Source organism: Rattus rattus, chromosome 17, assembly GCF_011064425.1.
Source record: "Rattus rattus isolate New Zealand chromosome 17, Rrattus_CSIRO_v1, whole genome shotgun sequence".
In the NCBI taxonomy this organism is placed as follows: domain Eukaryota; kingdom Metazoa; phylum Chordata; class Mammalia; order Rodentia; family Muridae; genus Rattus; species Rattus rattus.
In genome coordinates, this window is record NC_046170.1 from 2,675,861 (window position 1) to 2,703,724 (window position 27,864).

Sequence of the window (27,864 nt, forward strand, 5' to 3'; positions counted from 1 at the left end):
TCCCCAGACCTGATGTAAAAAGCTGGGCATAGCAGAGGGCTCCTGTATGGGAAGATTGGGGGGGACCCTGTTGGCCAGGTTGACCTATATGGTTAAATTCCAGACCAGTGAGACACCTTGTCTCAAAGGTGTGGAAGGCCTTTCAGAACTGACATTTGAGACTGTCCTCAGACCTTCACAAGGGTGCAATATATACCTCCTCCCCCCAATGAACGCACAAATGTACATGGAGGTCACCGAGCAGTGTGCTGGGAATCTCAGAGCAATAACAATGTAAAAGACAGGAGTGGGCAATGAAGATAACCTCACGGTTTGGGATAAAGCCCTGAAGTCACTGTTCATCTCTTACAAGATATTAAAACTTATGGCTACAGCCTAGTGTATTGATGCCACAGTGCCGACCCTTCCCATATTAATCTTCCTCACTGAGGACGGGGGCTGTTAACCCATGATTGTCCTAGATCTAGTTCATGTCACCATTTATTTAACTATGACCTCAACTCCTTTAGACAGCTGGAGTCACCTCTGTCCCTCTTCAATCCTTCTGCAAGATCCCTTGGGAGATCTCCTGACTTCTGAGGAACAACACTTTTGGACCAGACTCGCTGAAAGTCAGCATGAAGAGCAAGATGCACTTCTGGTTGGGACTAGAAAGCTGATACATTATTTGGTTTACAGTCAGCTGAACGTGACTTCGGATTTTTGGAATATATGTCCACTCTTACCCCTTCCTCCCATTAAGTGGAAAAGCAGACAGTGGCTGGGTCTATAGTAATTTTATTGTAACAGAGAAAACCAGGTACGTCTACACGGTTAGAGCAGATGGTGGTTATCTTTCCCAAGGGCTGAGTCTGAGCTGGGCTGGTAGCACACAAACCCCAGAATAGCTCCTTCCGATCCTACCCTGCATGTCTGACTCATGTGAAGACAGGCTGTGCAGCCAGGATGAATGAGGACGTCCAGCTGGGCAGAGGCCCTGCCCCTGTAGGAGCCAATCAATCACTGAAGAGGACTCTGAAATCAAGGGCAGGGTCCCACTCTCCCCGGCTCTTTGCTGAGACAGAAGGCTATGGCATGAACAGAAAAACTACGTTCTTTATTCTTAGATCACTCCTAAGGATGAGGTTGATGGTCAACCGAGCAGTAGAATGGGATGAAACTCCAGGCTACAGAACAGCCATGACAAGAGGCAGGCGGACAAGACATTACATCTTCTACTGTCCCTGTTGGTTTTGTAAAGCATAATTTCCATAATGTGGTCTGCTGACACAGTTGCTCCACACCACGAGGACACACTCGATAACTGTTAATGACAGAACTAGTTATTCTTCTCTTACAGCCTCTAATATGAGAGGCTCTACCGGGGTCCACAGGGGAACCCCTGACACCACCTGAGGCTTCAGGTAAAGTTTCTGACCTGTGCCGATGCCGTGCTGACAGGTTTTTGGTGCTGTGATTTTTTTGCATGTGTAAACTTTCAGAAAAGCTGGAGACAAAAGGATGAGGGAGAGTTTGGTTTAGAGCCAACGAAGTTCCAGATACCAGCCGTGGGAGACTCTGCCCTACCTCTTTTCCGAGGAACTCGTTCAATCGCCAGGAGTTATGCACCGTGGTTGAAAACAGGATCTACTCACCACCATCCACCCTCCCTCACCCTGCACGTGACTCTCATGAGAGCAAAGGCTGAAGGGAAAGTGGTCTCTGTTTCCTTGCACCTGGTGATTACTTGGTGACCTGGTGAATGGCGTGGGCGAGGTAGCCCACATTGCCAGAGGTGACCCCGGCCACAGAGATTCGGCCATCCTTTGTCATGTAGACTGAGAACTCCTTGGTCAGCCGCTCCACCTGCAGAAGGAAAATAGCTAGGCAACCAAAGCTATTTTAAAGCAGGATGATGGGGCTGTGAGATGGCTCAGCAGGCTAAGGGTGATGACCTGGGTTTATTCCCAGAACTTATATGGTAGACGGAGAAAACTGACTCCTGAAACGGACCCTCTGACCACACGGACAGAAAAATATGTTAAAAAAGTAGGAGCCAGGCATAGTGGCACATGCCTTTAACCCCAGTACTTGGGAGGCAAAGGCAGGTGGATCTCTGAGTTGGAGGCCATCTTGGTCCACATTGTGAATTCTAGGACAGCCAGAGTTACACTGTGAGACCCTGTCTCAAAAACCAAACCAAACCAAAAACAAACAACCAGACAAACACATAAAAGCTTTAAAGTTGGGGTTGGGGATTTAGCTCAGTGGTAGAGCACTTGCCTAGCAAGCGCAAGGCCCTGGGTTCGGTCCCCAGCTCAAAAAAAAAAAAAAAGCTTTAAAGTAGGACTATGATTTTTAAGCATAAACAGGTAGGGAGAAAAAATACCCTCAATATTAAGCAGGCTCAGAATTTGGCTAGGTAACAGCTCTTTGTCCCTTCCTTTGAACATCATAAGCACAAGCAAACAAGCTATTATACACCATGTGTGAAGTCCTGGGCTGGATCCCCAGCACCACAAAAAAACAAACAAATAAACCCAAAACATCAACAACAACGACAAAAGACCCATAAACGTTCTTTTCCACCTCAAGCCACTGCTGTTACCACCAAACTGAAAAAATAAAACAAAATCAAAAAACAAACAAAAACCGACTCCCACCCCAAGGTATGCACACACACCCATTTTAGTGCACTACGTAGGAAAATCTTGTCTCAAAGATGGGGGTGGGGGTTGGGGATTTAGCTCAGTGGTAGAGCGCTTGCCTAGCAAGCGCAAGGCCCTGGGTTGGGTCCTCAGCTCCAAAAAAAAAAAAAAAAAAAAAAAAAAAAAAAAAGATGGGGGTGGGGTAGGGCAGAGCTAGAAACCAGGCAGTCCCAAGTCCAGGATGAGGCAATGTTAAAACCTTACCTCTCAACACAGCCCCACCACAAAACCACCATCACCACCCAGAACTACCTCATGCCCCCTTTACCTAAGAGGGCTCTAAATTAAGGACACTTGAGTTAGTAGGTGACCAAGGACAAATCCTGGTTTGCAAAGGGTGGGGCGGCTGTGGAGAACAGGGCCTGCTCACCTGCTCAGGCTTTAGGCCGGTGAAGCAGAACATGCCGATCTGGTCGGTGATGTGCTGCCAGTTGTGGGACGAGCCCTCTTTCTTCAGGTTGGAGACCAACTGGGTCCTCATGCTGATGATGCGGTCAGCCATGCCTTTCACCTCCTGCAACCTGTTAGGAAGGCAGAGGGGGGATGTCATGCCCTGGCCAAGCCCCACACCTAAGTGAGAGGCCCGCACTCTTCCACTTGAGCTCTTCTCCTGAATGCCATAGTCCTCGAGTCTCAACATAGTCAGTGCTGGTCGAGAAAGAGAAAGATGTTTTTAAGCTTTAAGTGCTTTGATTGGCGGGGTTAAGTCGGTGCTTGGTGTTCTTGGAGGCCAGAGGAGAGCGTTGCATTTCTTAGACCTAGAGTTATAGATGGTTGTGAGCCACCATGGAGAGACTGGGGTTTGAACCCAGGTCCTCTGGCAGAGCAGCCAAGGCTCTCAATACCTGAGCCACCTCTCCAGCCCCAGAGAGTTTAACTATCATCGTTAACATGTACTGGAGTACAGAGGGAAGTATCATTTGAAAATGGGAACACTAATTTGTTGGTTAAACAGTAAAACATGACACGATTTTAAACATGGTGAAATAAACATCCCTGCCTTCATGATGGAGACAACGGCCTCCGCCGTACAGCAGGTGCTGAGGTCGGAGATGTGGTCACAGCCCGAAAATGGTTGCAACAGATGTCAAAAGCCAAACGTGTAGAAGCCACGGTGGCACAAGGCAGCGCCAGCGGAGCAGTGCTGGGCTGCAGGACGGTCACAGAGTCGAGAGGGGACTGGAGGGGACAGTTTAACTTGCTTGCTTCCCAACAGTCTTCCCTGTTCTCAGAACCGCCAGCTACAATCCATTCCCACGGCCCTGCAGGGGTTTGCTTGTTGACTTTTTACCAACCGGACCACTCTGACGACACCGAAAGTTTATCTCTCGGGGTTGTATGCTCATCTATGATCTCTCTATGACAACATCATGCACAGCTATATCGGAGGTGACGGCTGCCAAGTAGAGACTAAATAATTAAAAAAAAAAAAAGATTATTTTATTTTATGTATGTCACTGTCTTCACACACACCAGAAGAGGGCATCAGATCCATCACAGATGGTTGTGAGCCACCATGTGGTTGCTGGGAATTGAGCTCAGGACCTCTGGAAGAGCAGACAGTGCTCTAACCACTGAGCCATCTCTCCAGCCCCAAATGTTTTGAGCTGGTGAGCTGGGAATGGCGGTAAATAAACACCTGTGATCCCAGTGTAGTGAGAATTCTGAAATTTTGGTTTCTTTAAAGAACACGGAAATATTAGAATATGTTTTCATTTTAACCTGAATGTGGGGGATGTGTAGCTGCTTCGGACTGACCACAGCGGCTGACTATGACTTATTTGCCTCTAGCAGAGGCGTGGTTCTGCTAGCTGCAGATAGTTTCTGAGATTGCGTGACATTTGGGGTTCTGGGAACTTTCCGGAGGGAATATAAATCCTAGCGCCCCAATCGGGAGGGCGGGTGGTTATCGGTCACTCAGAGGGGTTGCAGGAGGGATGTTAGTAGTCACGCTCAAAGAAGAGACAAGGAAGGAATTAAGACTCAGGAATCTCTCTCTCTATCTCTATCCTTCTTTCTCTCCTATCCAGTGATAGGAGGTGAAAGGGGGAGGGAGGCTGAGAGGATAGAGGGTGGGAAAAAGAACCCACAAAGTAGCAAAGACCAGCTACACCCAGCACTTAAGAAGCAAAGGCAGGTAGATTTCTGCGTTTGAGAACAGCTTGGGTTACAGTGTGAAACGTTATCTCAAAAGAAGGAAAATGAACAAGCAAGCAACAGTGGCCAGCAGCTGGCATCACCTCAGCGACATCATTAATCCTGGTCAGGGCAGGGTGGCTCCTGGCCCGAGTGAGATCAGGATTTTACCTTCCGGTGACGAGAGCCACCCAACTTAATTCAGTCTGAAGAGCTGGGTCCTATAGGGACTGAGCATGTGACCTGTGTATCTCACATGCATCGCTCACTTAGCAAAACCCTGCCACCCTCCAGAGAATCAAGTTCTGACTTCTCACAAAGTCCATCAAGTGCGTCCTGACAGGCCGTCTTCTCTAACGTCTTCTCTAACTACTTGGTGTTGTTTTTGAGTCAGCTTTGCATGTAGTCCAGGAAGTCTCAAACTCACTTTGTAGCCAAGGTTGGTCTTCCCTGGGGCTGAGTTATGGTTTTGAACCACTGCATGGGTGCTGGGAATCGAACCTAGGTCCTCTGCAAGGGCAGAAAGTACTCCTAACTGCTAGTCTAGTCCAAAATAAATAAAGCTTCAAAAAGGTATTAAAAAACAGATTAATATGAGAAAATAGGTATTGAGATTGAGTACAGATAATAAAAAATGTTAAGTATGCAGAAACGTTGATTCAGTGCTAGTCATTGAGGAAAAGTACAGGGGCTGGGGATGTAGCACAATGCGTGCTGGTCTACCTGCATGCGACCCTGGGTCTCACCTCCAGCATCACGATACAGAAATATCGTTTGGAGGGAGTTCCCTGTGCCAGGTACTTCAACTGAGCTTGAATTCCAGGGAAGGCAGGCTTTATTTACTAAATGCAGAGATGACAGAATAAAGAACCTGCCATTCTTTTAAGGTGAGGGATACCAAACCTATTTGTGCCAACAAGATGCACACACCCTTCTCCTCCATCTCCTTCTTCCACATATGGAACTATAGGCGGCACGGAACAGCTAGCAGTCATTACCATTGCTTCCGCAAGTCTGGAGAAGTCAGGATGGTTGCAGCGATCCGGGCTCCATTGAGAGGAGGGTTGGAGTACAAGGGGCGGATCAGGATCTTCAGCTGTGACTCCACCCTTTTGGCTTCTTCCGCATCTTTGCAGACCACTGTGAAGGCCCCCACACGCTCACCTGAAAAGGCAGAGGATACAGTCTTCCAGCAGGCTGAAACGAATGGTGCTGGCATTCGCTACATGGTATCTGTTTCTGTCAGAGGAACCATAACAGCCGTTTGTTCTGAGACAGAGTATCAACGCTCTGTGGCCTAGACTGGCATGGAGGTAGGTGGTTCTCCTGCCTCAGCCTCCAGAGAGACTGCATCACAGGTGTGAGCTACCATACCTGACGAACAGTTCCTTATTAGAAATAAACAGTGTTTGACCAGTCAGAATGGTGAATTTGGAGTTGAGGCACAACAGAAAGCACTCGGGGGCTTTTAAAAATAATTTCCCCCCACAAAGCTGGTTTCTCTGTGTAGCCCTGGCTGTCCTGGAACTCACTCTGTAGACCAGGCTGTCCTGGAAATCAGAGATCCTCCTGCTTCTGCCTACCAAGTGCTGGGATTAAAGGCACACACTATTACAAACACGGCTCTGCTCCTTTTCAAAATCTTATTTATTTTTATGATTTATTTGTATGTGACTTTTATTACTTGTACTTTTCCGAACTGGTAATACAATTCAACTTAAAATTTTCTTTTATTAGTTCTTTGATAATTTCAGGGTGTCGTCGTGTGGCCCTGGCTGCCTGGCACTCACTGTGTAAACCAGGCTGGTTCACAGACATTCCCCTGCCTGTGACTCCGGAGTGCTGGGATTAAAGGTGTGTGCCACTGCGCTTGGCATTACCTTTTCTATTTATTTATTTATTATTTTTTTCTGGGGCTGCTGTGGTGCACCCCTGTGTGTATGTGAAGGTCAGAGGACAATCTCTCCTTCAACCATGTGGGGTGAACTTCAGTCATCAGACTTGGTGGTGAGCACTGTACCTACTGAGCCTTATTGCTGGCCCGGGATGGCTTTTTACTGTATTTATCTCCTTGGCTCCTGTATCACTTACTTTGCATGCGGAAATAACTAATTTTTCTTTTTCTTTTTTTGTTTTTTTTTTTTCACTACAGGAATTTCAGGACGCTGAAGATATATATGTCTGAGAAAACCTACAGTACTCTCCCCTTCTTAGGAATACTGCACGTCGGCGACCTGCAAATGTGCGCACAGAAGCATGTGAACTGTCCCCACAGATTCTCTGTTTTGCGGCATTCTCCCCAAGCTCTCATCTGAGAACACGCCTTACTTTGGGCCCTCTGGCTTACCGTACAGGCCCATGTTCTTGGCATAGGATTGGCAGAGGCAGACATTGATGCCCTGGTCGATGAAGTGCCGCACGGCCCAGGCGTCCTTATCACCATCGCCGCTGGCAAAGCCTTGGTAGGCCATGTCAAAGAATGCGAAGAGATTCTTTTTCTGGGAAGGAACAAGAAGACCAGCGTTTGAGGCAGTCCACCTGCAGATGCCAGGCTACTGTATGTGCTGTCAGCACCAGGCGTGCTGACTTCACCCAAACACATCAGCGGCTTCTCCACACGTGGCTGATGCCAGAGTTAATTTATCACCGGACTTTACGGCCATGGCTCCTCAGGCCTGCGGTGGTGCGGGATATGACTTTTGGGCAGGACTAGCATCAGTCTTTCTGATCCTGGGGCTCACGAGAAGACCTTATGGAGCGCTCTCTGTTGGCTGCTTCTGGGTCTTATTCTGTTTGAAGCTGAGGGTTTTGACAGAAGCAGTAGGAATGGGGGCAGAGGAATTCTCTCTGGGAATTAGTGTCTTTGGTCACAGCCAGCTCCTCTCAAAGCAAAGGCAATGCTGGGCGAAGGGCCGAGCAAAGGAGGGGGCACAGAGATGGGCCTCACAGGACTACCATGTAGCCACTGACTAGAACAAACAGGAGCCACCAGCAGGCCTCCTGGGCTACAACCGCTGCTGGGCCAAAGACAAGTTCTCGACATTTTTATCAAAATTCACTACATCCAGGCTGAAGGATGAAAACGATTTTCAAACTATTCCCATATCGTCAATTTCAGAACCCCTTCCTGGCAGTTATCCATGTGTGAGGTTGGGAGGCAGGTTCAGGGCTAAGCAACCAGTGACTGATTTAATCCTCCTCACCTTCACCACCGACGCCATTTCCTTCCACTGCTCTGGACGCGGGTCCACGCCCGTGGGGTTGTGAGCGCAGGCGTGCAGAAGGAGAACACTCTGCTCTGGGATTTTCTAAGGAGAAACAATGGAGATTTTTGCTGTGAAGCTTCAAAGGAAACAGCCGACACCCTATAGGTCACTGTTAGCTGAGAAGTGAGAACAGGAATCTAGGAGCTAACCGGCCTCCTCTAAGTCAGATAATGAAACCAGCTGGGAGACACCAACCGTCTGGCCTGGGAAGCCACACTTACTGATATGTCTTCTAAGGCTCCGGAGAAGTCAAAGCCGCAAGTCTTGGGGTCATAGTATCGATAGCCTTGCAGCTGCATGCCGGCATCCCTGAAGATGGGCGTGTGGTTTCCCCAGGATGGTTTGGGCAGAAAGACATCTCGGCTGAACTTAAAAAATCTTTGCTAGAAGACGGAATAAAAAGGAGTGAGGAAATGAAGAAAGAGAACAAAATGCTAATGTTTTCCCGAGATGTTTTTCCCTATGGGCTGTAGCAAGATGGCCTGGGTTGGAAGCCAGACTCAGAGAGTTATTCTGGCTATGAGGTAAAACACCTGTGCAGGCCCCGCCAACTGAAAGTCCCTTACAGGGGAACCTGCTGGCTAGTCTTATGTCAACTTATACACACTTAAAGTTATTTATGTTGTTTATTATGTTTTAATGTGGGATCTTGTGGGTTATGATGGTTTGCACATGCTTGGCCTAGGGAGTGGCACTACTGGAAGTGTGGTCCTGTTGGAGTCTGTGTGGCCTTGTTGGAATGGGTCTATCACTGTGGGTGTGGGCTTTAAGACCCTCGTCCTAGCTGCCTGGAAGCCAGTCTTCTGCTAGAATGAAGGCTGCTTCAGAGGAAGATGTAGAACTTTCAGCTCCTCCTGTGCCTGCCTGCCTGGATGCTGCCATGCTCTCACCATGATGATAATGGACTGAACCTCTGAAGCTGTAAGCCGGCCCCAATTAAATGTTGTTTTTATGAGAGTTGCCTTGGTCGTGGTGCCTGTTCACAGCAATAAAACATTAAGACAGAAGTTGGTACCAGGGACTGGGGTATTGCTGTGATAGGCCTGACCATACTTTTGTTCGGAAGAATGTGGATTTGGGGACTTTGGGTTTGGAGAGCAGTGGGATGCTTTAAATGGGGGCTATCCTAGTAGGAATATGGAAGACTTTGTTGCTGGGAGTAATTTGAATTGTGCGGACCTGGCCCAAGAGGTTTCAGTGGAGAATTTCAACATATGGCCTGGAGAGTGCTTTCGTGGTATTTTGGTGAAGAATGTGGCTACCTTTTCCCCTTATCTGAAGAGTCTGCCTGAGGCTAAGGTAAAGAGACTCAGATTAATGGCACTGACAAAGGAAGCCTCAGAAACGCCCAGCAGAGATCTGTATTCTGGTTAAGTCTCTTGAAGAACATTTTAAACAAGTCTAAGAAAGGAAAAATAGGAAATCTATGGTTGGAGTACTAAAGGGGCACCAGGAAGTGAAATGGAGCTAAATCTTATGTTCAAGGAGATAACAAATTAAGGGTCAAGATCTTACCCAGCTAAATTTAGATTTAGGCATGCTGGTACACACTTTTAACCCTAGGAGAGGCTTGCGGATCTCTGAGTTCAAGGTCAATCTACACAGCAAGATCCAGGACGGCCTAGTTTAAGCAGGGAAGGAATTGGACAAGAGGAAGCTGGTGATAATGTAATAGAACGAGGGGGCCATGTTCCAGCCCCAGCAGGCAGCAGAACTCAGCAGCTTTGGCCAAGTGGCTCTGGCTTTTGAGTCCAAATAAAAAGCGTTACTGGGACAACTGATGCCGGTCAGCTGGAGCCAAGAAATTAGTGGCGATTAAGAAAAGATCAACATCACTGGGGTGAAATCTTCTGGGAAGTGTTTTCTGAGAGGACAAAGGAGCTGTGTTCCAGAGGCAGCCAAAGTTGTACCTCGTGCAGCAGCTGTACTTGGTGATGTGTGAGAGTCACCAGGCGGTACGGGTTTTGAAGGCATGAAGGGGTCATGGAGAGCACCTGAGGCTGGGCACTGTGAGGGGCCGTGGAAGGCCATTGGTGAAGGTGCAGCCTCAGTTGCAGTTGACAGCCCAGGACTGAAGGGGTCATGCAAAGGAATAGAGGCTTGGCAGCGTGAAGAGAGCCCGTGAGGGGTTATGGGTGAAGCCTAGCTGCAGCAGAAGAACCCGGCGTATTGGAGATGCCATAGGATGATCCATAGGATGATCCATAGGATGATCTCCAAGAAGAGCAGCAGCAGTGGAGTGGATCAACCTGAGCCGAGAGTACAGTTCTCTGCTACAGAGGGCAGAGCTGGAGAAGTGAGGCCAGTCCTTTGGGGGAGCCCATAAGATCATGTGTGGATCCCAGACTTTGGAACCAGAAGCTGTAACACTGAGGCTGCCTTGGAGACTCCAAGATGTTCAAGATGCCAGAACTGTGGTCTATCTACTGAGGAAAGCTGTTGACAGGGAGACAGAAGTTTGTTACAACAAGCATGAAAAAGGAGTTGGAGATCTGAAGTGTGCTTTGACGTTAGCCATGGAGATGCAGAGTTTGGAGTTTGCCCAGCTGGTTTCCTGTTTTGCTTTGGGAATTACAGTTAAGTGATTGGATGAATCTCAGAGACTTTGAACTTGGTTCTCGTCAGAGTTGCCTTGGTCATGGTGTCTGTTCACAGAGTGAAACCCTAAGTAAGACAGGCTACTGGTGAGAGTGCAGCCCAGTTGCAGGAAAGAACCCCAGCATTTTGGGGATGCCAGTGCCATGGAATGGCCACCAAGAACAGCAGCAGTGATTGGAGCCAGCCAGAGCCTCGAAGACCAGCTGTGTGCTGCAGAGCTGGAGTGACGCAAGCCCTTGGAGGAGCACAGACTATGAGCAAATCCCAGATACCTGGACATTGAGTTCTTTATATTTTTGGTTGTGAGCCTAGCCTTTAATGGCTGAGCCATCTCTCCAGCCCTATTGAGTTCTTTATACTGTTGGAGTTTGGCTTTTCTTGGTTCAGATTATGACTGTACCTTGGTCCTTCCCTCTTTTTTTTTTTTTTTTAAAGATTTTATTTATTTATTGTATGCGAGTACACTGTAGCTGTCTTCAGACACACCAGAAGAGGGTATCAGATCTCATTAAAGATGATTGTGAGCCACCATGTGGTTGCTGGGATTTGAACTCAGGACCTTTGGAAGAGCAGTCAGTGCTCTTAACCACTGAGCCACCTCTTCCTTCTTGAAGGTCTTTAATTTTGATTTTCACAGGAGCCCACAGCTGAAAAGCTGTTTTTAAAAGAGATTTTGGATTATAGAGGGATTTTTTTTTTTTTTTTTTTTTGAGCTGGGGACCCAACCCAGGGCCTTGTGCTTCCTAGGCAAGCGCTCTACCACTGAGCTAAATCCCCAACCCGGATTGGATATTTTAAAGAGACTGAAATTTTAATGTGTCTGAATTTGTTAAGCCTGTTGGTTTTTTAAGTAACTTATGTCTTCATCGTGAGATCCTGGCGTTGAATATGAAAAGAAAGTTGTGGCTTAAAGGTGACAGGTGTATCAAGTTGACAAGGGGTTAGCTGTGCTGGCTAATCTTATGTGAACCTGACAAACTAGCGTTATCTGAAAGAGAATCTCAACTGAGAAGATGCCTCCATAAGATCTCACTGAAAGGCATTTTCTTACTTAGTGATGGGGGAAAGCCCAGCGCATTGTGGGTGGAGACATCCCTGGGCTGGTGATCCCGGGTTCTATAAGAAAGTGGGCTGAGCAAGCCGGGGAAACAAGTCTGTAAGCAGGACCCTCCATGGCCTCTGCACCAACTCCTGTCTCCAGCATCCTTCATCGATGAACAGTGATGTGGAGAGTGTAAGCCAAGTCCTTTCCTCCCTTAGTTTTTTTTTTTTTTTTTTTTTTAAATAAAAGATTTATTTGTTTTATGTATGTGAGTACACTGTCGCTGTCTTCAGACACACCAGAAGAGGGCATCGGATCTCATTACAGATGGTTGTGAGCCACCATGGGGTTGCTGGGAATTGAACTCAGGACCTCTGGAAGAGTAGTCAGCGCTCTAACCACTGAGCCATCTCTCCAGCCCCCAACTTAGTTTTTGATCACGGTGTTTTTGATGTAGCAACAGAAACCCTGACTAAGACGTGAATTGAGTAAGTTAAAACACATGCTCCCTGCTAATTCTGCATGCTGTGAATAGCGGCCCACACCTTTAAGTCCAGCAGTTGCGGGCAGAGGCGGGTGGGTCTCTGAGATTGAGGCCAGCCTGCTCTACAGAATTGAGTTCTAGGACAGGCAGGGATAGACTGTAAGACTCTGTTCTGAAACAACAAAACAAAAAACCCCAAACCAAGAACCAACCCTCCACCCCACCCCCAAATCTTACTATATGCTCAACACACTGACTTTATTATTACTTTACTCCTTATAATTTCCCCATGGTGCCTTCTTCACCAGAAGACAGGAAACTTGCCAGTTCCGTGGAACAAGGAAGCCTGGTGCTGGCTGAGTAGCCACACACAGGCTAGGAAGTCCTATTAACCGTCTACTGAATTTGTTTTTTTTTTTTTTTTTTTTTTTTTTAAAGATTTTTTTTTTTTTTATATTTAGGTGCACTTTCGCTCTCTTCAGACACACCAGAAGAGGGCATCAGATCCATCACAGATGGTTGTGAGCCACCATGTGGTTGCTGGGGATTGAACTCAGGACCTCTGGAAGAGCAGTCAGTGCTCTTAACCGCTGAGCCATCTCCAGCCCCTGAATTTGTTTTTAAGATTTATTTGTTTTATGTAAGTACACTGTCTTCAGATGCACCAGAAGAGGGCATCTGATCTTATTACAGATGGTTCCAAGCCACCGTGTGGTTGTTGGGATTTGAACTCAGGACCTCTGGAAGAGCAGTCAGAGCTCTTAACCGCTAAGCCATCTCTCCAGCCCTCTACTGAGATTCTTGAAGGAGTTCCACTCACCAGAAAGCTGGCTCCGACCCTCAAGGCTCCAGTCCCGGAAATGGTCTGCACAGTTACAAACTGCAGGGAGACACAGAGTCAGTCTCGATACCCTTACACTTCAGAAGGTCATTCTTTCAGATAGTTGATTACTGTGTAGGTAGTTACTTGTGAGTATCTTGTCTGCCTGTCTGTTCGTACATCATGCTCATGCCCTTTGCCCTGGAAAGTCAGGAGGCATCAGATCCTTCGGAACCTGGAATCTGGAGTTACAGATGGTCGTGAGCTGTCTCGTGGGTGCTGGGAATCAAACCCAGGCTCTTTAGAAGAGCAACCAGTGCTCTAAACCAACAAGCCATCTTTCTAGCCCCTGTTCCGTTATTTGTACTGTGTATGCCATGTGTACATGAGCATGAGGTCTACACATGGTGTGCATGTGGTGTGCGTGTATGTAAGACAAAATTTTAGGATATAAGAATTCTTTCTTGATACGATAAAGGAGTGATTTCTACACACAGAAATATAAAGACACTAAAATAGTCACTGTACTAAACGTTATTTTAAAAATACCATGTTTCTTTAAACAGCTAGTCAACACATATATTAGGACGTTAGTAACCTTTGCTTTTATTCTTTGTGGTGCGGAGGATTGAACCTAGGGCTTTTACACGTGGGAGGCTAGTATTCCACCAGTGAGCTATTAATACACCCCAGTCTTTACGTCTTATGTCTCTCTTAGGCAGAGAGATACATTTGAAAGTATATCCATTAAGCCACATTTCCCCTTTTTCTTACAAAAGAAAGTAAACCACAGTCAGTGCGCGTGTCTGTATTTTAGGCTCATGGCCTCTCTGCCCACGTCCTGTGACAGAGCAGCAGAGGATAGTCATCCCAGCCCCACCCTCACGGTCTACTCATGGCTGCTTCTCCCGTCCAAGCTGGGAGCTGAACACATGACTGTGGGGCTAATTATAGGCCTAAAACAAGGCCCAGAGAGGCATTTCTAACGCACATACGACGTAAAAAAGGTGAACTCATCACCAACAGCAAGCTCGGCCAAGGTTTTCAGTCAGATTCTGTCAAGTGTTCATGATAACCGATACAGTTAGACTTCCTGTCTACAGAGTAATTAGTAAGCATGGCCACCTCGGCCATTACACACACATAAATCACCACGTATGCAAACAGAGCAGGTACCAAGCTCTAGCCCTCCTGGCTTACCCGGCCGCTTTTCAACACTTCGCTGTTCTCGCCCAGGGCCAGTTCTGCAGAAGCCTTACAAAAGTCAGCCAGGCCCCCGATGGGTAGGTATTCTTTGTCCAGATTTTTCCCAGCAATCTGGGCCTCTGCCTAGACAAGAAAACATAAGTCTTAGTTTTTTTCTTCTGCCTTCGTCCTACTGAGACGATAATAAATGGCTTAGGAAGTAAATGTCAGAAGCAATGCTGGTATTTAGGCTGGCTATGAACTCCAGGGCCCTCATGGTCTTCCTGCTCAGCTGAGACAGGGCACTCGGCAAGCCATATGAACTTACTGTCTCAGAAGGATAAGTGGAATAGTTGACACTTTGTATTACAGAACGGAAATACTTTTTGCGGTTTTATATTTTAATATAATTTCCGTGAAATAAAATTCTATTTATTTTGAGGTAAGGTTTCCTTGTATGATCCGGTCGGGTGGTTTGGATGAGAATGTCCCACAGGCCCATTTGTTTAAATAGCCGTCCCGCATGGTGGAACTGTTTGGGGAGGGTTAGGAGGTGTGGCCTTGTAGGAGGAAGTGTGTGTGCCTCTGCCTGTGCTGAGATTGCTCTTTTTTAATTGTTTTGAGCAGGGTTTCTCTATGTAGCCTAGGCTGTCCTAGAACCTGCTAAGTGGAATAGGCTGACCTTGAACTTCCTTTGCCCCCTGAGAACTGGGATTAAAGATAAGGTGCCACCATGTCCAGCACAATTACTGGCATATGTGCCATCGTCCTGGCTAAAGGTTCTTATATGAAAGGTAAGTCTTTCTTGTTTACCACTCAACATAAGAGGGCTCTCTTGCAGTGCGTAAGAACGGAACTCATGAGCAATGTGTTGGGTACATGTGAGATGACAAAATCCAATTGAATGTATAAAAGGAATGAATGTCAGGGTACGTGCCAGTCCGGGAACTTTCACTGTGACAATGGGGAAGATTGTCACCCTTCCCGACTTAAAGGGTTGTGGTGAATTGTGGAGATAATGGACAATGATGCTTGGCTGTGGTCCAGCCTACAACAATAGCTCAGTAAGGACTGTGGTCCAGCCTGCAACAACGACTTATCAATGGACAGTAAGGGTTGTGGTTCAGCCTATAACAATAGCTTATCAATCACTGAATACATTTTTAGACTTCTTGTGATGTTGGGCATCAAACACAGGCCTTTCGCAGGCCAGAAAACACTCTATCACATTAATATCTCCAGTCTCCAATAACTTTTGAAAATGTAACAAAAACAGAATGAAAGACGCTATCCTGTAGTTGAGGAAGGGTGGACAGGGCATGCCTCTCTGGGTCTGTGGATTTCGCCACAGCAATCATGATGAGAGGAATGGAAATAAGTGTAGCTGCACCCATAGCTGGCCATTCCTCTAGTTAAGAGAGCCTCTTGTGCCTTCTCAGGATTAGGGACCATGCCTGACTTACAATCTAGCAGGCCTTGTAGCTCTGATCCACTTCCACAGCTAAGAAAGATCATGGTCTAGAAAAACCCAGGGGATTCACAAAGCCTGTGCCAGGACCTCGGGGTCTCCAAGTCCAGCACTCCTTTTGGCTCCCTTCAGGTTCCACATCCTATGCTAGCAGGAGACAAGTGCCAAGCTCACCTTCCGGACACTGGGGAGCACGTAAGGCTTTCCGTTATCGTCCCGGTAGGCACCAACTCCCAGGTTCATCTTCTTGCTGTTGGTATCTCTCTTGAAGGCTTCGGTCACTCCCAGGATGGGATCTGGAGGTCCCATTTCAACATGGGTCCACCAGGAGCTGAAATGAGAAATATTTTACCTCAGCCACATGAGCTAGATTCCTACAGCCAGGTATGTCTCTGCTCTGCCAAAGATCCATTTTGGCACATGTGTGCTACAGAACCAGCTATCCAATAGCACGAAAGCCTTCAGAAGACTGGAGATTAGCATCTTCCACACAGATATGACAAGATGCAGAAAGACAGCACCCAGGTGATTTTGGGTAGGACAGGGTGCGACCACAGGATTAAAACATTTTTTCCAACTTATTAATGAATAATGGATGCGGTTCATATACGTGGTGACTTTTTATCCTGCTGTAAAGAAAAGTGAAAATTAAACTTTCAGGTAAGTGAACAGAACCGGTAAGTTATGAATGGGGTAACTTGGACCCGGAGACAGATGCTGCATGTTCTCTCCCTACCTCAGAATCTTTAGATATAAGTATATAACCTGGAGTCATCACAGAAATCAGGAAGATAAAAGGAACCAAGGAGACAAAGGTATGAGAGGGAGGAGGACAGGACACAGGTGCTATAAAGTGGGAAATGGGAAAAATGAGGGTGGGGATTTAACTGGGAAGCAGAAAGGGAGAGGGGGGCTAATAAGGGGTGTGTGTGTTGTAAATAACTCTAAAATGTTTGAAAAGCCACAGAGAAACATTTTTCATTTCATTTACACACTGTATGGTGCTATGCCACTTAGATAACCATGTTCACCAAGTGCATTAGACCACCTAACAGAATGCCAGGCATGGGAAACGTTCCTTTGGGTTGATCAGGGAAGCCTCAGAGACTCCCAAACTCATGTGACCACTGCCGTTCTCCCCGGAACTGAAGGTAAGGCGCCCCAGCTGAAATAACACATGCCAGCCGAAAGACTTGGCGAAACTGATCTGGAAGCCGCCTCCTGTGAAGCTTTCATTGTATCCTCTGGAAAATGTTCTGCAAGCAGCCAAGGGGGAGGAGCCACCAGTAGTCCTACTCAGCCTTAAAACGGACAAACCACAACAATGACCAGCGAGGGCAAGATGGCTCGAAGCATGCAAGACTGATACTGTGTATCTTGCGAAGATCCCCAGCTGTGCAGTTGTTTCTCTGAGAGGAAATTCATGCCTTGTGGTTGGTGACTGTTACTTTGTGTAGGGCTTTTTGTCTTCCACTTTTCTCTACCCCTTTTCCTGATACTAGATAAGATACCCCCTAACACTAGATAAGAAAAAAAAAAAAAATCCCTGAATAAAGTCAAGGGTTGGAAAGGGGCGAGTTATCTTGTTGGACTACTTCTTGCTGATTTGGGGGTGTCTCGTTCCTTAGGGGCAAGTTTGTTCTTCGTGGTCGGGATATCTAGTTTCTTGTTTCTTCTTTTTGCATGACTACTTAGCAAACCTTAACCAATAGCAACCAACGACCTACCTCTTGGAGCCCTAGCCTTTATATACCCTCTGAGAAGTCTCCAGAATTCCAAACATCACACAACGGCAGAAAGTATCTGCGGCTGACAAAACCATGCCTCTGCCAGAGCACGAGGCAAATCATAGCTGCTGTGGACAGTCCTGAAGCAGCCCCATGTGCCACACCTGGGATTAAAATGAAAACGTTTTTATATACTTTAAAAAAAAAAAAGAAACCTAAATTCCAAAATTGTCATAGTGATGCCTGGTATTACAAACCAGCCAACTGCCTGTATCAAGAACCCCAGAGGAGCACCAGTTCCTATCACTTCCCTAAATCAGCATCCTTCTGAACTGCGCTTTGGATATCCGTGACCCAGAAATGCCTATGTTTTCTTCATTAAGCTCGAAGTTGGCAAGCTCTGACAGGCCTCCACCCTCCTGAGAACTATGCTTACAGCTGTGTGCAAGACGGCCGGTCGGGATCAGAACTACCAATGACTGTGCAGAAAGCCCTTTTAACCCCGGACTATCTCTTCAGTCCAATTTCACCTTATTTTGGAGTCAGGGTTTCTTGCTAGAGCTAGAGCTTGCCATTGGCTAGACGGCCTGGCCACTGAACTCCAGGTTCCACAGGCAGAAGCACTCACCTCATCAAAGTAACTTTTTGCCTGATGTGATCTCAGAGGCTTACTCCCTCCATATAAACCTAGGCCTAGTCGTGGAAGCTAGCCCCCAAGACTTACTGCTGAATAAATTCACCTTTTGTAGCTCTTTCTGAACTCTGGCAGGCTGGTCAACTCAGCTGTTCTGGCGCGAACTCCTCTCCAAGCCGAATGACTCAAACTGCCCTCTCTTGGCTTCAGACTTTTTGCTCTGCTTCGCCTCAGACTAACTCTGGCGCTCTGCTCTGATCTTCTGGCTCCTTCTCCTTCTCTGGCTCAGTCCGTCTCCCCCTGTCTAGTTTGTTCTGTCTTCAACCTGTCTCAGAAAAACTCTCCCTTTTCTCTCTGCTCTGCTGTGTCACATCTTCCTCTGATTCGTCGCCTTGCCACACTCAACTAGACATCACTTTCAAACATGGCTGCTTTCTTCTACGACCTAATTTTATCTTCATTGTTTGGAATTAAAGGTGCGTGTGCTAAGGCCGAGCCACAACACAGCTAGAAGCAGGATTTTACAGTAAACAACGCAATCTTGGGGTTCGTGGTATGATCAAATATCCTGCAACACCCCAAAGTTAGACACTGTCTAGGGGTGCTAGTGATCTGGACTCAGTGCTGCCTGCCTGCCCAGCCAGGACTTGACCCACTGAAGTCACCTGGGCCGGTGACTGTACTGCCAGAGTAGTGTCCCTCATCTGGCCTCGGCTCTTGGTGAATCCCAAGGTGCAATAGAATGTTCAACAGCCATGCTTAGCTTTCCTTGATATTCTTTTTTTGTTTTTGTTATTAGTTCACACGTGGCCAATAAGATAGCAGCAGCAACCAATGACAGTTTATGTTTTCATGCTGAATGTCGTAGAGTTCTATAGAATGGCAGAAGTCTGCTAAGGGCTGACAAGTCTTCTCTCCCTGCCCCCTACACACACACACACACACACACACACACACACACAGAGCTAGAGAAAACAAATGAACAAGTGCGACAACACTAGTCTAGCTTGTGTTGTGGCTGGGGTTCAAACCCAGGGCTTTATGCGTGCAGACAAGCGTGACTCTACCAGTTGAGCCACACGCCCAGCTCCTTGGTTTTAAATCTAGTTCAGGTGCTTCTGTCTACTGGAGCTTACACTAGGATTTCTGCGGCTGAAATAACAAAACCCACCCTCACTGTGTGTCAATAATGTGGAAAGACTAAGTGCCTAACTGACATGTTTTCTACCTCTGTACAGAACTGACGGGCTGGATTACAAAATCCTCAAACAACAGGCTTCTGCTATAGTTCTCAGTACTTACAGCAATCAATTCTTTCCCGGCACCAGTGTAGGTGCAGGAAAAACATGTATTAGGGGAGACTTAACCCAGGTGAAAGGCACAGCTGTTCTGAGTAAAAACTAAATTACTTTTACTTAGTTACAGGAACTCCAGTTCCTAAAATGCTTCTAAGTTCATTTAAGGAAAACTGTGGTGAAGTCATGGGAAGAACTGGGAGTGGGGGGAGGGAAGGTCAGAGGTGATGCAATTTCAGGGTATCCGTGTATGCAATTCTCAAATTTAAAGAAAAACAATATTGAAAATTAGCACAAGTCAAATTTATATTAAATGGGATGAATTATTTGGAAAAGCTTTAATTCAAGAACAACTATTTGTTCCTATTCTCGTTAATATATTTCATTTTTTAATTATTTGCTAGTGAAGGGTTCTACTGTTGAGCCATAACCCCAGTCTGGATTTTATTCTTTTTAAAAGACTTATTTATGTACGTGAATACACAGTCAATTCAGATGCACCAGAAGAGGGCACCGGATTCCATCACAGATGGTTGTGAGCCACCATGTGGTTGCTGGGAATTGAACTCAGGACCTCTGGAAGAGCAGACAGTGCTCTTATCCGCCGAGCCATGTCTCCAGCCCTGGATTTTATTTTATGTTTAGACTTAGAAGAATTGAATGGGTCATATTTCTCACTCCCACCAGCACCAGGAGTTACTAAGGCGCATTTGTTAGAGCACTGGGGGTTATAGGTGTAGATGTGGCTTCAGCCTCTGGCTGGAGAAGCCCACTGGGCACAAGGGCTACGTGCTCTATGTAGCCCAAGGTTGGCCTGGAACTGTTAAGCCACTTGCCCACAGATCCCCTGAGCGCTGGGATTACTGTGTCTGGCTATTAACACAGTTCCAGAGCTCACAGTGGGTGGTGTAGGCTAGTTGAGTGCCTGGTCGCAGCTCCTTACAAAGCTTCTACTTGTGTGGGGTTTAGCTATTAATATTTACTGTGTTGGGAAGTAAACCTGAGAAATCTGTTAGCTATTACTCATCTGAAAACGGGAATTGTAGAAAACCGCTTGAGTTACCATAAATAACACCTTGTAATGCTATGGAAATGGTTTTGACCTTCCAGGTGTGGTGCTGTCTGCCTGAAACCTCGGCCTATGACAGTATCAGATGTATGAAAGGGAGTGTGAGGACAGATTCAGACGGCGCATCCTGTTCCAATCTCCCTCTCTCCTGCCTTCCTTTTGAGAGTGGTAATGGGAGCCTGGGCAACTAGAGCGGGGAGCCCTCATTGCCTCCTCAGAACAAGCACAGAGCTATGTACGGGACCCTCATATGCCCTGGCAGACAGCTTTGTGGAACTTAGCATCTACTTATGTACTGGAGTTCCTGCCTCCCTCATGGCAAGTGTCCAGGTCTCCTACGGTGAGTGCATTCGTCAGTGTCGACCGGTGTGTTCTCAGGTGCGGCCTTCCTAACACTCGCTTAGGTCTGGGATGGAAAGCAAGTATGGCTTATAACTCTGATTTATAACGTGTCTGAAAGTGTTCAATCTGGGTGGCCTAGTTTCCCTGGTGTAGTGATCGCTTTATTCGCTACTGTACAAAACACCATTTTTACCTTTCCCAGTCAGCTCAGATAAGTATTGTGTTGCTCTCCTAGATTTCCCTAAACTTAATGCTAATTCCGTTTTGGCCCTGATTAAATGGAAACCCCTCACCCAGATTTTCTGGCTAGGAATTATTTTCGCCTGCATGTATAGGTGTTTGCCTGCATGTATGTGCACCGTGTGCGTGCCTGGTGCTAGCAGAGGTCAGAAGTAGCAGATCCTATGGAACCAGAGTTATAGGTGGGTGTGAACTCCATGTTGGGGCTGGGAACCAAACCAGAGTTCTTTATGAGAGCAACAAGTGCTCTTAACTGCTGAACCATTTCCCTAGTCCCCAAAGCTAAGATTCTCCACAACTACATTGCACATTTAATGTTAATGTTTTACTGTCTTTTTGGACGAACAGGTAACCCATGTTTCCCAGGTAGTCATGAACTTATTTGTCACATGATCAAATTTCACCTGCCGGCTCCTTATTATGTGGCCTTCCTGAAACTGGATATGAAATATAGGCAAGAAGAATTCTCAGGCTTCCGTTTAAAACAGCGTTTGGAATTTCCTGGAAAAGATTAGCTTCCCTTGTAATTAATGCACCCTCTTGGCAGAATGGGTACACGAACGTATCATCAAACCGCGGGCTTTCACTTCATGCTCGACTACGCCTCTGAGGAAAAAGATCATTTTACAGCTTTTCTTAGGAGAAGTAAGCAAGAAGCTTTTTACAGTTTCATATTACATATTACATAAACAAAGTTGTCCTGTGTGGGTGTGAGAGGGGGCGTGGGGGGGATCTACAGGCTGGCGATCCTTTAATATGATTCTTCATGTCATGGTAACCCCCAACCATAAGATTATTTCACTGCTACTTCATAACTGTAATTTTGCTACTGTTAGGCATCTTCTCCTTGCAGGCAGTGGTAGTGGTTGAGCTAGCAGAGGGTCAGTGCTGGTAAGTTCACCCTTGTGGTGCCCAGCCGGTGGGCTGACCGACTCAAGCTACCACCCAGGCCCAGATCCAGGGCTTTGATTGGCCTGCTCACTGCTGGAGTGTGTGAAAGGCCTGTTCCTGCAGGTTCTCTAAGACATAGGGCAACCTCGGGATATACAAGAGGAGTTCCAGTAAGGATCCGGTACTGACAGTGTAACAGAAGCCAGAGGTCTCGAAACAGACTAATGACTCATTGCAATGAACATTTGCAAGATGCGTGAGCAAAAGGGTGCACTGTGGGAGTCACACTGATTGATACACTAGAGCTTCCATACTTTTTTTTTTTTGTGGTGGGGGAGGTTGCAGGGGCAGAGGATAGATAAGAAGAGACAGGGTGATGAGTGGGATTGGGGTGCGTGATGTGAAACCCATCAAGAATCAACAAAAAGTTCAAGAACAGCTGCTTTAAGGTGTCCTGAGGCGATGATTATAAACTTGCCATGCTGATGTGCTTTATAGAGTAGAATATTAACCACTTCCTGTGAGACTAGCTGTGGGGTGACCAGTAGGGAGACAATTAGCAGTGCAGCCCGGCTGTGAGTCACAGTGATGACTTTGGGATAGGGAACTGAGTATGTTTTTGGCGAACCCTCCCCAAAAAGACAATCGAAGTGCTCGAAGGAGAAAAAGTTAGGGGGTCTTCAGGGAAAAGGGGCCCTGTGAGCTGAATGCTAAGGATGAGAGGGGTAGGCAGAAAAAAATGCCACAGAGCTGAATGGCTCAGGATGAGAGGGTCCTGAGTTCAAATCCCAGGCAAAAAACCCGTAATGGAATCGTGCCCTCTTCTGGTGTGTCTGAGACACAGGGTTAAGAAATAAATAAATCTTTAAAAACAAAAAAAAAAAAAAAAGTAAAGGTGGAGGGGCTGGAAGATGGCTCAGTGGTTAAGAGCACTGACTGCTCTTCCAGAGTCCTGAGAACCCAGAAGCACATGGTGGCTCAACCATCTGTAATGGAATCTGATGCCTTCTTCTGGTGTGTATACAATAAACGAATTAAAAAAAAAAAAAAAAAAGAGTAAAGGTGGAGGGTGTGGAAGCTGCGTGCTGCTGCAGTAGAACCCGGAAGGTATAGAAATCAGGCTCCGGGCGACGTAGGTGAAATGTTCAAGTTCTTTCACCCATGTAGTCTCTGCCAAATGCTTCAGCGGGGCACCGTGAATTACTCACTAGGTTTTCCTAGCCAGCCATGCCCCGTGGAAAGGGCAGCCAGGTAGTGCTCCCCAGCCAGCCTCACTCTCACGAGTAATGCTGGTGGCAGGCTCCGCCCCACCTCTTGGGGCTCCCAACAGAACCCATGCTTGGTGGGCTGTTGATTCTGTTCTTTAAGAGCAGGTTTTATTTCTGACTTGGGATTTCTCAGGATTTTACTTCTTTCAATGGCATCTGTCTTCTACCAGCCTGCCCTGGGCAAAGTGCAGGGATTTAAGTAGCTTACCCACGTATGAACCGCGTGAGTAGAAGCAGGGGAAGTGACTCCCAATCTCAGGAATCCTCATCTGTTAAATGTGCCGTAACTGTTGTCTACCTCAGAGGGTCGGTATTAAGAATGAAAACATGCTCAGAGAGGCCAGGCACAGAGTTTCTGATGTTAACTTGCATTAGTTTCTAAGTCATTAATTACTACAGTTTCACTTGTCACCGTTCAGCCACTGGTGTAGAGCCCTGCGAGACCAGTAAGTAGTGCCATCAGACAGCATATGGCCACAGGAACGTATGGGCAAACGCCTATCTTTCTGGCTTTAAAATTACTGTTATTACTTTACATTCTCAGTAAAAGAGACCTCATCTTTTCCCATTCTTAGCCCTAGGCAAGGAATAAAAAATGATTCCCTAGCTAGGTAGTGGTGGAGCCCACTTTCAATCCTAGTTACACAGGAGGCAGAGACAGGCGGATCTCTGAGGCCGGACTGGTCTACAAAGTGAGTTCCAGGGACAACCAGTGCTCTGTTACACAGAGAAACCCTGGCCTCAAAAGCAAAACCGAAACCAAAACCAAACTAATCAAAACCAAAAAAAAAAAAAAGTCTTCCCTTTCCTCCTTTTAGGGGTTACTGTAGGCTGTGAGGGAGAAACACCGACTTTGAAACAACTCAAATAGGCTTTGGTGGTTTCTCACCCCCAGTTCAGACAGAAGCCATGCAGCCACCTGCCTATCGACATCACTGTCACGAAGCGTGGAGTGAAATGAATACTTTGGCTGTCAAGGACATTCAAACTTCCAGAAGACAACTTTCATTTTTAAAAAAAGGCCCTTAAACAATGGCAGAACTGCCTCCTGAAAGGACAGGAGGTATCATCCTTGTTCAATAGTATGAACAACACTCACATAAAATACGTAGCAGATAAACTCTCTCGAAGCCTCAGCCACGAATATTCTTGCATTCCTAGTAAAACGAATGCCCTGAACAATTTCAGAACACCGAATTTCGAGCAGGTTAAGCATAGGGGCAGTAGTCCTTGGATCAGCCATGACTGGTCAAATTTCATGTTCTCTGTACCCTGTTATCCCTCGCCTTAAACCTTAAAGATTACAGACATGGGAGAGCTCTGCTACCTGTGAAGAAACGGCTTTAGATGAAAACCAGAGTGCTCCCAGGGGGTAAACTGATAACCCGTGGCCTACAAAATTATTCCTACCACTGCCCTTTGGACAGAGGTGCAGGGCCACGAACATTGAGCAACAAACGGTGACCACTCAGCCAAAAGCTGCCAGGTACAAAGTATCGAGATAAGCCTTTCCAACGCTTTGTGTTTCCCAGAGGCTGAAGCAGCTTCTGGAACGTTTCTTACTTATTTACAGCTTCACACTCTAGCACAGGTTGGCTCAGGAGAACAGCCCTGAACTCAAAGGCAATTCCCCTGTCTAATCCCCCCCAACATTTTGTTTTTGATACATATTTTGCAGCACGATTTGTAGATTTTGATCTAAAAAATGAAAAAAAAAAACCATTAAAAGGCTGCATTTGTTCAAAAAAAAAAAAACAAAAACAACCAACCAACCAAAAAAAAAAAAAAAACAAAAACAAAAAACGCGGGCTTGAAATAAAAATATACAAAGTGAAAGGCACTTCACGGGCCAGACATATATCTCTGACAGTGCTTTCCTGGTATGCACCGAGGTCCTGGGTCTATCTCGGGTGGGGGAAGGGAGAAGGAAGCTGGTTGTAGTAACACCAGGAAGGTCCACGTAAGATGACTACAGCAGGTCCCAGGCAGGCCTGGTGTACATAGTATAAGTTTCAGGCTAGTCTGGACTACATAGTAACCCCGGCACTGAAGCAAGTGTTTAGATACAACTCAGGACAAAGTTGCCAAGGTCTCTGCTCTCCCTTCAAATCTAACAGGGAAATGACAGAAAAGGGACGGGAGTCAGGCTCTCAGACTGAAATCACTAAGCAGTCACACCCTCTCGCCAAGTAGTTTAAGTAAAGGTCGCGTCTCTCAGGTATATACGTTAAAAACAAGGGATAGTTCAGGGTTAAAATAACGGGAAAACGGATTTTTCTTCTGCCCATAGAAGTAGCCCTTTTTTTCGTTCTCCAAACTGCAGCATACATAACTCCCCCCAACCCCCATTCTCCACTTCAGGTGGGCAGGCTTAAAAGGGCACCCATTGGCACGGAGCCAAAAGCGGACTCTGGGAAGGACAGACTGTTCTACTAGCCTGAAGACTGCTTGAACACATTCAAAGAAAAGAAGGCAACCATAACAAGTTAAGTAGGCTTCGCTCCCGTTAGCGTGTGCTCTGGGGAGGTGTCTGCAGTACTCCAGGAGACTGTCTCAAATCTGCTCTCCTGGGGCTCACGGAAGAAGAATTAGGAGTTACTAGTTCCCGTGTAGGCCTGGAACTTTCTTCTCAGTACACCTCTGTTTAAGATGACTCATTTGTCTTTTTTAAAATTTAAAAAAAAAAAAAAAAGCCAGTCCTCCTGTCTTGCTCACAGCTGCATCACCAGCAACTGGTCCAGTGCCTGGCTCGGAGACACTGGGTTACGAAATATTTAAGGGACGAAAGAGCTGACTGAGTTGCAAAGAAAGATCGATGGCTTCCAGTCAGCCGAATCTCCCAAGGGTTTAAAACAAAGAAAGCGCATTACACTTCAACCCTTTCCCATCCAAAGGCCAGACTGATCCGCCAGGGGAGGGGTATCATCAGGCACTAGTGTGGTGACACTGAGGGAAGGATGCACCACGCCAAGGTCACGGATGCAAGCCGGATCTGGGAGCCGCGAGAACCTCCCTCCATGTGGTCACATTCCCCTCGGCCACGTACGTTGCCGCGGTCGGCTTCTACACAGCACCGCCAGATTTAGCCCTCTGGACCGGGACAGGTGGACCCGCCGCCCCGCAGGGCAGCTGGTCAAGGGCACTCGCGCCCCCCAGCACTACAGCCAATCAGCGACAGGCAGCTCCGGCACCGTAGCCAATCGGCGAGAGGATGGCCCAGCGCCACCGCCCACGTGCTCACCCCTCGCCCCGCACCCCACTGTGCTGAGTCCGCATCTTGGACCCCCATCACCCGCTATTATTAGGGGTCCCGGTGCAGTCGAGAGTCACAGTTCCCATCCCCGGGGACTGCGCTGGCTCTCTGTCCAGCGATGCAGGAAAGGGATGAGGGGTCCTGGGGTCACCGTGAGGCGCAGACACTGGACTCTCAGACCCGGGACAGGCAACCCTTGGGGACACGGGAGGGTGAGGGTGCGCGCGCGCGTCCGATCGCGGGGTAGGGTGCAGGTTTCCCAGGGTCCACAGTTCGGCTGGGCAGGGGCAGGCCCGCGGTCCCGCTGCATCTCCGTATCCCTCCGCTCACCTGGCTCTGGCAGAGGCTGCGGCTGCAAGGCCTGGGTGAAAGGCAGCAGCCATCCCGGAGAGGACGCGACCGGAGTGCAGGAGGGCCATGGTGGGTGGTAAGACGGCAGTGGATGGTGGTAGAACGGAGATCAGGGGAAGCGTCCGCTGGAACCGAGGCGCGGGCTCCTAAAAGGTGAGGACAGTGACTTCCCTGGGCGTGGCTAGAGCGGCCCCACGCCGGAACGAGACATGTCGCAGCGGCCCCTTGCGGTCGGGGGTAGAACGACGACGCCTCCACGGAGGTCGTGGAAACTCGCAAGGACACTTCTAATCAACGCCTACGAAACCTGTGAAGCTTGTGAGCGCGGATGCGCAGTCCGCGGTGCTCAGCGCTCTGCATCCAGTTAACCATCCAGGGTGCCAGAGGCAGCTGCTAGGGTGCCAGTCTGAAAGGTGGGAAGACAGCCTGAGCCCGAGGAAGTATTTTTTTCCCAATGCTCCACAGCCTTTAAGACACAATGTGGCATTCCTTTCAACCCACCAGCTTGAGTTTCCCTAAATGCATGTCTCTCAAGGTCCAGATTGCTTCCGTGTCGCGGTTAGAGGACAGCAGGGACATTTTGTGGGGCAGTTTTGGGGATTAACTGAGATTAGCAGATTATGCCTAAAAAACCAGGGCCTGGTGAGTAAATACAAAGTAACCCATGGCCAACGACAAACTTTTGCACGTCAAATCTTCATAGTTATGTTGGGGAGAAATGAATAACATTTTAAAGGGTAGGTAAATGAATTTGGGACAAGCCCACAAGTTGACCAAGTCCACTCTCAATATGGGCTATTTCTCAGGCACACTTCTCAGAAATCTGTAAAGGGTCAAACCACCTATCAATCTAATTTATGCTCGGTCACGCTAGTTGTATGACAATCTTATCGAATCTGGGGGCCACTGCATGTGCTCCAAACCAGGCCCAGCCACTAATCTTCAAAGTAAAATCAATAGTGGAACGCGGAAAAAGATTTACAATGTGGCCACACTGGGAAGTTGGACAGAAACATCCGGTTTACCTTCCCGGTTCTGATGAGAGGTTCCAATGTAAACATTCCCAGTCAAAGTGGTCCTGCCTGCTATTGACCACCACTGTCTAGGT

General features: G+C 47.3%; 1 protein-coding gene across 1 annotated transcript; it reads right to left on the minus strand.

Annotated features, from left to right (window-relative positions):
- Positions 1–760: 760 nt before the first annotated feature.
- Got2 (glutamic-oxaloacetic transaminase 2) lies at positions 761–26,937 on the minus strand. Its single transcript, XM_032887686.1, has 10 exons — positions 26,736–26,937; positions 15,861–16,017; positions 14,234–14,362; positions 13,034–13,093; positions 8,311–8,472; positions 8,027–8,131; positions 7,171–7,321; positions 5,822–5,987; positions 3,058–3,208; positions 761–1,845 (listed from the first exon to the last, which is right to left on the minus strand). The coding sequence occupies exons 1-10, from the start codon at positions 26,822–26,824 to the stop codon at positions 1,723–1,725; spliced, it is 1,293 nt and encodes a 430-aa protein (XP_032743577.1). The 5' UTR covers positions 26,825–26,937; the 3' UTR covers positions 761–1,722.
- Between the last annotated feature and the right edge of the window lie 927 nt (positions 26,938–27,864).